The sequence below is a fragment of the Xenopus tropicalis genome, chromosome 4 (assembly GCF_000004195.4).
Source record: "Xenopus tropicalis strain Nigerian chromosome 4, UCB_Xtro_10.0, whole genome shotgun sequence".
NCBI lineage: Eukaryota > Metazoa > Chordata > Amphibia > Anura > Pipidae > Xenopus > Xenopus tropicalis.
The window spans coordinates 24,627,880-24,640,393 of NC_030680.2; the positions used below are offsets into that span (position 1 = coordinate 24,627,880).

The window sequence follows — 12,514 nt, forward strand, 5'->3', positions numbered from 1 at the left end:
GCAAACGTGTTTCGCGGATTTCCCTCATCAAATTTGTGCTTTTCAATTTGATATGATTCGATTTACAGTGAGTGCTTAGACCTCTCCTGCTACTGATCCTGTGTATCTTCTTCCTTCCAGGCATGCAATTTTTCCTCGGTATAAAGCCACTGGAATATCTTCAGAATGCAATTAGTCTTCCACCATAAAACAGCTGTTCTGTGGCCAGTTGCTGGTGGCTCATTTTTCTGGTTTTCCATGCTGACCTATAGCTAGTGCTGTACTTTCAATTGTACCACCGTAGTGCTTTGAATGCCCATATCGTAATTATGCCCATAAGTTTGCCTTGCACTAGCCATTACAGCAGTGAGTTGGGAGCAGAAACCCTCACAATAGGACCAGTGTCAGACTGGGGTTCCAGGGCTGCTGCCTGCTGCTCCCCCACCCAAGTTGGGAGCTGCCACACTTTTGTGTACCCCCCTCCATGTATCGTACTTTATTCTGGCGGCTGCGGTGCCCCGCCAGCCTATTTCAACACTAAACATGGCTGTAGTTTCAGTAGGATCAGGCAGATAGCATTATAATCTATTAGCCTGTATGCATGTTTAATAGTAAATAATCAGTAACTAGATGGAGAAGGCACAGGTATAAACATCTGCAGCATCACAGAACAAATATGAATACTATTTTTAAAGATGCCCAACACTGCGTAAGTGCCTAATAAGCAAAATCAATTCTGTCTCTCCGTGTGTCTTTACCATTACTAGAGCCCAGGATTACCTTTTTAGAAAGCAGCATTGTGGAATGTTCATTGAGTCCAATAAGGCATTCTCCCAGGCCGTGCCTTAGAAGTTTGTTATGGAACGATCTCAATTCCCTTTCAAGTTTGGCGGCAGAATCCGATATTCCGTAATGCTTCCAAAGCGGCATCCTTTGCAAAAAAGCACAAAATCACTAAAGTTTTAATTCCAAATGTAAATGTGTCATGAATGTTCTTTAAAAATGATAACAAGATGAATATGGCAGCAATATTCTAGCTAATTTAGAAGAAAACCAATTTCCATAAGAATAAAATAATCCTAGTTGCAAGCACTAAGTGAGGGTGACTATAGAACTAGAAAATTCAGGGACACATCTAGAAAGTTCAGCAAATTCAGTTTAATTAAAATGCAATCAGTGCTGCCCTGCAACATGTATTTATTAAAAATGTCCCTGAAATTTCAATTGATCCGATCACTATACACTAGGTACCAATGTTATATAACTGCTTAAAAGACAGAGCCTCAATAAATTCTCATTTATTTTAGATCTAAATCCAGTCACTGATTATGGTTCTCAATTATCAATTGGAAGTATTGTTCTGAACTACATGCTGGATCTAAAAATGTGACAAAAAGTCCAAAAATGAAATCTTTTGCAGTTATTCATATAAAAGGATATGCTATGTGTGTTCTTAGGTGGAGAGGTGAAAGAGACCTTTGTTTTATTCCTATTAATGTATAAATATTCCCCTTCTGTCGCATTTACACATTTTATAAGCAGCCATTTTTATAGATCTAAGCAACGTGACGGGCCCACCAGGATCCAAGGAAAACTTCCGGTGGGCCCAGGTGTCAGTGGGCCCTCTTGCTTCTAACTATTTAGTCTATTTCATGGTCATTCCCTATTTCTGTATGGGAACAAGAAAGCTTGATAGATGGAAGAAGAGAGTATAGTATGTAGAAGAAAGAGACTAGGATAGTCAAGAGTTTGAACGAAGAGAGGAGGAATTAAAATTTCATAGTGGGCCCATGGTGCAGTGTTTTCTGGTGGGCCCCTGACATCTCAGTCCGACACTGAGCCGTTCCAAAGATTTTTTTTGCAGGGGGACTGATAATGAATGGAAAGGCAAAGCACAAAATATGACAATAAAGACCTTGCTAGATAGAATGCCAATATCCTACTTTACAAGTCCCTAGATGGTGTTCCATTGCTGTTAGGCATACACAGAACATAGGTATTGTTTCTACCCATTGCATATTTATGGTTTATCTCCAAGTATTGATCAGAATTTCAACTGGATTTATCATCACATATGGGAAGGAAGGGGCATAACCCAATATGTAATAAAAGGCACTAGGTTGACCCAGGAGCAGTATCTCATAACAACCAATAAGATGGTTTGTTTTTAAACAGGTGACCAGTATATGGTACTTGCTGATTGCTATGGGTTTCTAATCCTGGGCAAACTTAGTGCTGCTTATTACATAACCCCAAAAGTTTAGTACTTTGCTCATTACAAGATACAGTCATACAGTAGTTTGCTTGTTGGCCAACACAAGGGATTACAGCAGACCATGAACTTTTTGTTGGGTATATGAACTGTTCAATGGAATTATTTATGAACTACATGGAATGCTATTGTGCGGCTAAGTAGGTATTATATATATATCTGAGGATACATACTGTAACTGTGTATATTGGTTTTGTTTTAACAGTAGGTTGACAGTCATTCTTTAAAAAAATCATTGGTGTTTGAATAAACTGCTAATAAAGAACTCCGTGTTTTTTTTAGTAGGTAGTGATTACAAACAGCGCTGCAGTTATCCATTAATGTAAAATAACCCCCCCCCCCAGCTAATGGATTTGCAGAGGTCAGTTTATCCAGGGTGAACGGCAATGTTGCACCATATCAAAATAACATTAGCTGTATTTATAGCGCAGCATTATTGGCACTCAGTATTAACTTGCAAGCATTACCAGAGTATATCAACATTTGGAAGCATCCTGCGGTTCTCATGAAGTTGATTTCCTATCTCTTGATGGACCGAGAGCATGGTTTGGCCTATACACACGGTATATTGCAGTGGAATCTTCTCTTTACTCGACGGAGTCTCCACACAGAAGAATCTGTTTCTCTCTATTGAAATCGATATCGGAATATCTGAATTAACGAGCACCGATACCCCTTATAAAACAAGAATATAAAGGATTAGGTTCATCACAATTTGTTCAGAAACATAAGCTTCTGGCTTCATTTACACTTCTATTACAGCAGTGTTTATAAAACCCACAGGAGTCCGTTTTTCAAGCCGAGATTCAATTTAAATAATATTAGGAATTATTCTACCTTTTAATTACTGGTCTCTCGTGTAAGAGAAAATGATATTGTACTAAACATAATAAACAGCATGGGTATCCGCTCCCTGGTGCCTACAGTACCCGTTTAACCATAAATAACAAATAAGCATCAGGCTGCAGTTCCATTAAGCTATCCTATAATGACCAGTGTTCTTTTTTCCTTCCCCTGTGGGTTTACTTAATGGAAATACAAAATTCTGAATAAAGACTTGTATTCTATCAGCCTTTTTGTTTACAGTTTCAGCCTATCTTTAACACTGCCTATGCAACTATTGTCTAACTAAGGGATCCCCAACCTGAGTCACACTCAGATGTTGGGGAGCCACACAGGCATGAAAAATTGCTTTGAGGATGCAAAATAAGAGCTTTGATTGGCTATTTGGTAGCCCCATTTGGACTGCTAGCAGGAGTAAAACTGTGTCTCTGTGGTTCCAAAAGCCAAAAATTTACAAATGGGTGCTTACTTTGAGGCCACTGGGAGCAACATGTTGCTCACGAGCCACTGGTTGGGAATCACTGGTCTAACTGGAGGCTGGCCACATGATCTGATCTGCTATAAAATCCCAGTAGAAGAAGACAGGACTGGTGGTGTGGCAGGACACACTGCCATAAATGGAACTCTTCATAGCAAGTACAACACGTAAGTATATGCTTACAGTAAGTATTCTTTTGTACTGTATGTATGTATTGTAGCAGGACTGCTTAAAATTGTACCTTTAAGGTGCTTTATATGGGATGCAGAGGGAGGCCTAGGAGCAAAACTGGTTACTTTTCCCTCCCACCCAGGTAATTAGGTGGCAGCTGAGAGCAGAGTTGTTACTGTAGGTAAAAGTGGTGTGCTCCAACACCTAGGGGCTCTTCCACAGGTTCTTGAGTGTGAGAAGGAGAGTCACAACGTTTACTGGTTCCTGATGGAGGAAACCCAAGAAGAAGCCCAGGAGCCTAGAAACCAGGGAAAAAGCCAAGTGGTCTGAGTGGGGTGCCAAAATGTTAGGCACCCCCCAGTGTAATAGATTGCCAAGCTTTTCCCTTGGGCCGATGTTCCTGTTAGGAGAAAGCTACCTGGTGCTGTGGCAGCATCTTGTGGGTTTTTGTGGGGGCTTGGACACAGGCCCTCACCCCATGATAGACAGGAAAGCCACCTGTGTATTAGGTAGAGCCAGGCAGGATTAGGATTTTATTTTCTGTATTTGCCCAACTACTCAGTCACTATAGTATGTATAACTTTATGTATGTACTAAGATAAAAAAAACTCACAGCAAAGTGGCTCATTAATAATTTTAATGGTTAAAAACCCTTCTTGTGACCGAGTAATTAGTGCAAGTTCTGCTCTTACAGCTCTGTTGCCTGTGTTTACCTTCATACAAGAGATCCATGTCAACATTTTCCTACCCTCGAGAAGGACAGACATTTGATAACAGATACATCCGTTAGCTTGGAATTCCATTCTCCAAACTACTTGTAATTTCAGACTGCAAGAAGAATGCTGCTCAGTTAGCTTTCCCCTTCTGTAACCAACAATCTTGGAACAACCTCTCTGCTTCATTTATTAATCCACGGACAAGGTGATAAGTACGTAAAATGTATGCACTTTCCCCCATAGAATGAATTCAGAGGCGAACCCCTTTCCACTCCTGGGGAGGAGCAAAGCCTCACTCTGAATACGGGCAGGGGGTGGGATTAAATGCGACAGCCCCCTGGCATAAAAACTAAAACTGTAAACCAATACAATGGGTTAACTATTCCATCTCCATCTGGCAATTGTGTGGGGTCAGTTCATGGAGATCATTGGTTTTATGGAGTGGAAACTCTAACACCTAGATCAACAGACTAAAGAACTAAAGACAGATTTCTTTGGTTTCTACCAAGTCATTCACTGATTGCTCAACACTCTTAAAATGCAGAGCTTTATAGAAAGTAGTGAAGACTTCATTAGCCTGTTTTCTTGGGTTGAAATGAAATCCTAACCTTAGTGTTAACTGATCATGTGACAGGAATGATAGTACCGAGCAGAAAAGCGTTGGCAGATGCTTCATGTATCAGTAAATACTTCCTGTATTAGTAACATAAGCATCTGAACTTCTGTCCAGGCCCTGTCTGGATACAATTGCAGGGGGCGCTCGTGTTACACAACAGGGTTTCTCTGCTAATAAAATATAAAGGGAAAAACATAATGTAAATTGCAATAAGTTTTGTCAGACAGTAAATGCCTCTATGTCAATATGTTTTGTAAAAGTTACCTACTGTGAACAATTATCATGTGGACCTAATAGCTATTGGCTAAATGGCGTTTCTCTCCAATGACTGCTCTGCTGAGCATCATATTCCCAGTGATATTAAATAGGAATAGACTTAATAAATGTTGCCAGATCAAGCACGTCCCCTTCTGCCAAATCACAGATGGCTTATTATATGTAATTGCTTTGTTTTCATTGAAGAAGGTCGCAGAAGTTTTAGAAAACAACAACCAAGTTACCATTTGTGCAATTCCCCATGGCAGACTAAAATGGGCAAGGCATCGTTTTTGCTGTTAACCAGGGGAAAAGATAGGCTTAGGGGCCTATTTATTTTGCTGTGTAAAATTACATTTTGCTGAAAAAAATTGAGTAAAAAGCTGTTAAATGGAGAAGTTCACCATCCGAACCCCAGATTTTACACTGTTGTTGAGAGGCATAAAAAATTACGCAGATTTTACGTTATTTTTTAATGTTACGATGTATAGTGAATTCTGACACAATTTTTTTACACTGTATAATAAATCTGCCCCTGCTCACAGTGAATTAACCATGATCATCCAATGCCTTTCCTTGGGCCAATGATTCATTATTGTTTTTTCTGTTAATTACAGTTACATATATGGTTCAACACTAAGTGATAAGGTTGCAGCCTCTCTCATAACATGACTACAGCTACATGAAATAAATAACTGCCAAATCAGCCATTCAGCTACATTTCCATGATTATCTAGAGTACCACATAGCCGTACCCCCCAAACTTCACCCTAACTGACCTTTTAAAATTACCTTTTTATAATGGTCAATGAGCATCTCACCCAACCCACAGTTTGGGTACAGTTACGTAGTTAAGTTAGGTTGAAAAAAGAGACCAAAGTCCAAAGAATTCAACCCTTCCAAGTGAACCCCAGCTCACACACATAAACCTATACTGACCTATCTATAAGCTCACATACTTACTGTTACCATGTAAAATTGCGTCTTATCAACGAAGCTTTGTCTAAAACTGGTGGTGGTGTGTGTGGTGGCCACACACGAATAAATTTGTGTATGATTTTCTGTACACCTTTGGCTCCCACCTATCCTGACAGTGACCCTAAATGAGCAGTCATGTTTAAAAATCTAACCTGCCAATATAGAGGCAGGCAGAGTATGGCACACACAGGCAACATAGGGCAGGCTGATTATGGCACACACAGGCAGGGTAGGGCAGGCTGATTATGGCACACACAGGCAGGGTAGGGCAGGCAGAGTATGGCACACAGGCAGCATAGGGAAGGGAGGGTATGGCACACACAGGCAGCATAAGGCAGGCAAAGTATGGCACACACAGGGAGCATAGGGCAGGCTGATTATGGCACGCACAGGCAGCATAGGGCAGGGAGGGTATGGCACACACAGGCAGCATAGGGCAAGCAGAGTATGGCACACACAGGCAGCATAGGGCAGGCAGAGTATGGCACACACAGGTAGCATAGGGCAGGCAGAGTATGGCACACACAGACATCATAGGGCAGGCAGAGTATGGCACACACAGGCAGGGTAGGGCAAGCAGAGTATGGCACACACAGGCAGCATAGGGCAGGCAGAGTATGGCACACACAGGCAGCATAGGGCAGGCAGAGTATGGCACACACAGGTAGCATAGGGCAGGCAGAGTATGGCACACACAGACATCATAGGGCAGGCAGAGTATGGCACACACAGGCAGGGTAGGGCAGGCAGAGTATGGCAGACACAGGCAGCATAGGGAAGGGAGGGTATGGCACACACAGGCAGCATAAGGCAGGCAAAGTATGGCACACACAGGCAGCATAGGGCAGCCTGATTATGGCACACACAGGCAGCATAGCGCAGGGAGGGTATGGCACACACAGGCAGCATGCTTGTGTGTGCCATACTCTGCCTGCCCTATGCCGTCAGTGTGTGCCATACTCTGCCTGCCCTACCCTGCTTGTGTGTGCCATACTCTGCCTGCCCTATGCTGCCTGTGTGTGCCATATTCTGTACAAAGTTTGGCCTTTTATGGCCACCTTAAGACTTGATAGATATCAGATTTTTATATACATTTAGATGATAAGACACAATTAATTTTATTTGACTAATGTGCCGCTCCTTTAAGAGTTTTTGTGTATATTTTTGCTATCACTGTTCTATAAATATTACTGTCTTGAGTGGAGACATGCCAATTCTTTGCATCCATTTAGCATGTGTAATTTTCTGATTCACAGACAGGTAACCAAAAAACTAAGAGCTTAAAAGGGGCTTTCCTTTATAATTATGGGCAATAATTTATAGATTGTCCCAGTACAACTTTCTCTTTCTTATGTGCTCCAGAATATACCACAAAGAACCAAGTCAGTTACCTTAGAACAGTGTTCCCCAGCTAGTGGCACCAACCCCTTGGATGCCTCAAAGTAGCTGCTTATTTTTGAATTCCTGGCTTGGAGGCAAGTTTTAGTTGTATAAAACAGATGTACTGCCAAACAGAGCCTCCTGTCGGCTGCTAGACCACATAGGGGCTACCAAATGGCCAATAGCAGAACTTATTTGGCACCCCAGGAACTTACTTTATGCTTGTGTTGCTCCCCAACTCTTTTTACATTTGAATGTGGCTAAAAAGGGTTGGGAACCCCTGCCCTGGAATATCCAGGTTTATGGTAAGCTTGCCATACATACTAATGATTGGATTCAGAAATGTTGCCAGTTTTGATCATGCTGCCTAGTCATGTATGTCAGATCAGGGGTCTCTTTCTACAGATCATGTCATTTTGAAATGGATCTGTCCAAACTGGAAGTTTTATTTTACCTCTTTCACAAAGATATGATGAATACCCAACCTATCCATTTATTGTCTTTTTTATGTAATCCGTCAGTGGGGATTTTATGCCTGTGCAAAGGGTAGGGATTTACACTGTAGTTTTGGAAAAGGAGGAAGAAAGTGGTTTCCTCTCAGTGCAAATAACCTAGGTAGTATTTTGACAAAGAAAGAACAGACTTATGTTGTATGATCATTTATCCAGTGTTGTAACAGCCATTAATCCAGTTAGTTTTAATGGGTCTAGAACTGTATTGAAAACAAATACTGTGGGTTATGGTATCTTACTGAATGTCTTTGGAGAGTTAGGAAATCATAAACATAACTGGGTGCCTATATATATTATAAGTATAATTTGATCAATCTAATAATAATAGCAAATAAAGACTATAAGGGATATATTTTCTTGTCCTGGCTCAGTGCTGTCCAAGTAATGGGCTGATTATTATGTTTGTGGGCCAGGGACATAAAGTGTGTTGGATAGAGAGTTGCAGCAGGCCCCCCCTAACCTTAACTTATGCCTACATGCTCCAGCTCAACTAGGGTCCTTAGGAACCCATTTTTATATAGAATGTCTCCTCCTTGTAGCATATAGGTTTTCATTATTTTTAGTCCTGTGAGATGAAAGTTACACATGCTGTTACATTAGTAATGCCTGTACCCAGGAGATACAAATATTATCGAAGCAAACACAGAAATAGCCCAATCAATGTAGGTATCCCAAAAGCAAAATGGACACCAAGTATCTGATACACAGGCTTGGCAGGAACAGCATTTAAGATAATTAATTACCCCATGACATTATGACAGCGTGCAAATTTTTTAAAAAATGGGGTCCCTGAGCACCCAGGCTTTCTTCTTAAAAAGAGGAGCAAAGAGACCTGTGACCACCCCCATGATTCAGCGCTGCCTGTGTTTGGGTCCCCTAATGTGTGTCATTTAGATGTGCACCCAGTCCCCTATTTTCCTTAGTGCTTATGCTCTCCTGCCCAGGCTTAATTCACAAAACTGGTGTAATTTTATGGTGTGAGTAAAACATATAGCAACCAGTAAAGAACATTAAAGGACAGCAAATGCAGGTTGGTCACTTTAGGCTACTACTTTCAAGTGAAACCATCTTTAAATGTCTTACTATGAAAGAGATCAAAACCCAATCTGAAAAATAAGCAACAGAGCTGTTAACTCCCCTGTTTTTTTTGGGAGTTACCCGCTTTAGACCCTTTCCCACCAGCGAATTTGCCAAATTTTTGTGCCAGTTTCGCAAAACTGTGCGGGAAATGTGGAAATTCGCCATAAATCCATGCCTGGTGAAATATTTTGCTCATCACTAAATAGTAGCTTTTTCCACGTGACCATTTTTCCTCTGATATCTTCAGTGAAATTTACATCTGCAAACAGCACATGTGCGCTGTAAAGTTCATGCAATGAAGAATGCAGGCTTACACAGGCAGAACTTAATGGCACTGTAATGGTTAAGCTGAGGAGATGGAGGTTAGGAAAAAAACATGTTTCTCAAGCAGAATGCACAGCTAGAGCAGAGTTTATATGGAAACAAAGGACTCAGCACTCACAGGATTTGCAGAAAAAATAAAAAAAATTCTTTAATGTGCAATAAAGATTTTTTTTAATTTTTTTCAGAAAATACTGTGAGTGCTGAGTCCTTTGTTTCTCTACATGGTGGCTACCTTACCCAACACCCAGGCATCTTTTGTTTTGGTGGTGAGTGCCCTCTCCTGATTATGTTATATATATATATATATATATATATATATAGCTCCTGTTGTCATCGAATACTATTGGATGGTAGTGAATAGAGTTTTAACAAAACTCCCTTGCAAAGGATTTGTTTACCATAGTCAAAAAAAATAATGCTCCTTGTAGGAAAAGGCCATGCAGAATTATTTTTCGGGGTATACTATACTATGGGCAAAAGGGGCATTTTTCCAATGTTCATAGGACGGGGGATGGTGGTTTGGGGATTATCAGTAATAAGTAGATGACTGCTGATGAAAAATGGCTTGGGGCTGAAATTCTGCACAGGACCCAAGGGGGCGTAGCTACATTAATTTTTTTGTGGAATTCAATATAAAGGCAGTTGGACAATCTTGTCTGTTTGTAAAGAGCATTCATTTATAGCATAATCCCATATGCCCTGCGCATCAGAAATATTTCATTGAACTTACCAGTTGATCCCAGAAAGTATCGCTCCAAAACAGATCCAAAGCCTGTTGGGTGGGATTTGAGGCTGCTGATTACAAATGGCTGTAGAGGCATATTCACATTGTTCATAGGCCAGTGCTGAGCGCTTAAGCCCGCTCCCCCATACCATGATATGTTTGCCATTGAAAAGCAATCCTGAAACAGAAACAAGCAAAGGATAGCAAAAAGAGTTAGAAAATCACTGAATAGAGTAGAATAGATCCAAAAGTAAGAGGCCGAACTGTATACCAATATCACAGGCTAAATAACTGATCAATTGTTATTTTATATTTTAATTAGTTAAGTTAGTTAGCATACCTTGACTCAAAACATTCTCTTAGTATTGATTACTGGGGGGTCAAAGCCTATCTACTGTATGAAATACTACTTTAGTCCCAAAGGAACTTGATCTGTACCCCTTATTTTTGGGGAAGAAGGGAGTCTGTGGAAAATTCCATAGAAAGATGTCATTGGTGATGACCTGGAACATTACCTTAACTCAACTGCCAGGTGGGGAAGCTTCTAAAAACACTAATGTGTTTGTGTAAATGATTACATTAAATAAATTGACTTTAACCACACGTGGAGAGTTCTGACCGACCATTCTATACGGTGATCAGCATGAGATAGGTCACAGTACATTGAGATAGGCAAAGTACATTGGCACAAAAGTGTCACAAATACACAAACCCCTTTTGGGCCCAAGCTTCACACAGCATGCCTTCTCTGGAGCCTCCAGGACCCCTGTCTCCTTACAGTGCCCAAGCTTCACACAGTGCGCCTTCTCTGGAGCCTCCAGGACCCCTGTCTCCTTACAGTGCCCAAGCTTCACACAGCGCGCCTTCTCTGGAGCCTCCAGGACCCCTGTCTCTTTACAGTGCCCAAGCTTCACACAGCGTGCCTTCTCTGGAGCCTCCAGGACCCTTGTCTCCTTACAGTGCCCAAGCTTCACACAGCGTGCCTTCTCTGGAGCCTCCAGGACCCTTGTCTCCTTACAGTGCCCAAGCTTCACACAGCGTGCCTTCTCTGAAGCCTCCAGGACCCCTGTCTCCTTACAGTGCCCAAGCTTCACACAGCGTGCCTTCTCTGAAGCCTCCAGGATCCCTGTCTCCTTACAGTGCCCAAGCTTCACACAGCGTGCCTTCTCTGAAGCCTCCAGGACCCCACCTCTTACAGTGCCCAAGCTTCACACAGCGTGCCTTCTCTGAAGCCTCCAGGACCCCTGTCTCCTTACAGTGCCCAAGCTTCACACAGCGTGCCTTCTCTGAAGCCTCCAGGACCCCTGTTTCCTTACAGTGCCCAAGCTTCACACAGCGTGCCTTCTCTGAAGTCTCCAGGATCCCTGTCTCCTTACGGTGCCCAAGCTTCACACAGTGTGCCTTCTCTGAAGCCTCCAGGACCCCACCTCTTACAGTGCCCAAGCTTCACACAGTGTGCCTTCTCTGAAGCCTCCAGGACCCCTGTCTCCTTACAGTGCCCAAGCTTCACACAGCGTGCCTTCTCTGAAGCCTCCAGGACCCCACCTCTTACAATGCCCAAACTTCACACAGCGTGCCTTCTCTGAAGCCTCCAGGACCCCTGTCTCCTTACAGTGCCCAAGCTTCACACAGCGTGCCTTCTCTGAAGCCTCCAGGACCCCTGTCTCCTTACAGTGCCCAAGCTTCACACAGAGTGCCTTCTCTGAAGCCTCCAGGATCCCTGTCTCCTTACAGTGCCCAAGCTTCACACAGTGTGCCTTCTATGAAGCCTCCAGGACCCCACCTCCTTACAGTGCCCAAGCTTCACACAGTGCACCTTCTCTGAAGCCTCCAGGACCCCTGTCTCCTTACAGTGCCCAAGCTTCACACAGCGTGCCTTCTCTGAAGCCTCCCAGACCCCTGTCTCCTTACAGTGCCCAAGCTTCACACAGCGTGCCTTCTCTGAAGCCTCCAGGACCCCTGTCTCCTTACAGTGCCCAAGCTTCACACAGCATGCCTTCTCTGGAGCCTTCAGGACCCCTGTCTCCTTACAGTGCCCAAGCTTCACACAGCGTGCCTTCTCTGAAGCCTCCAGGACCCCACCTCCTTACAGTGCCCAAGCTTCACACAGCGTGCCTTCTCTGAAGCCTCCAGGACCCCTGTCTCCTTACAGTACCCAAGCTTCACACAGCGTGCCTTCTCTGGAG

The 12,514-nt window shown here is 42.7% G+C and overlaps 1 protein-coding gene across 1 annotated transcript in view; it reads right to left on the reverse strand.

Moving 5' to 3' along the window:
• LOC100494358 (SITS-binding protein) overlaps positions 1 to 12,514 on the reverse strand; it is a 44,203-nt gene that overhangs the window by 13,628 nt on the left and 18,061 nt on the right. Inside the window, exons 2-4 of the mRNA XM_031900572.1 lie at positions 10,335 to 10,506; positions 2,719 to 2,926; positions 760 to 910 (exon numbers count right to left, since the gene is read on the reverse strand). Coding sequence (XP_031756432.1) covers positions 760 to 910; positions 2,719 to 2,926; positions 10,335 to 10,506 — 531 coding nt within the window. The remainder of the gene's footprint in view (positions 1 to 759; positions 911 to 2,718; positions 2,927 to 10,334; positions 10,507 to 12,514) is intronic.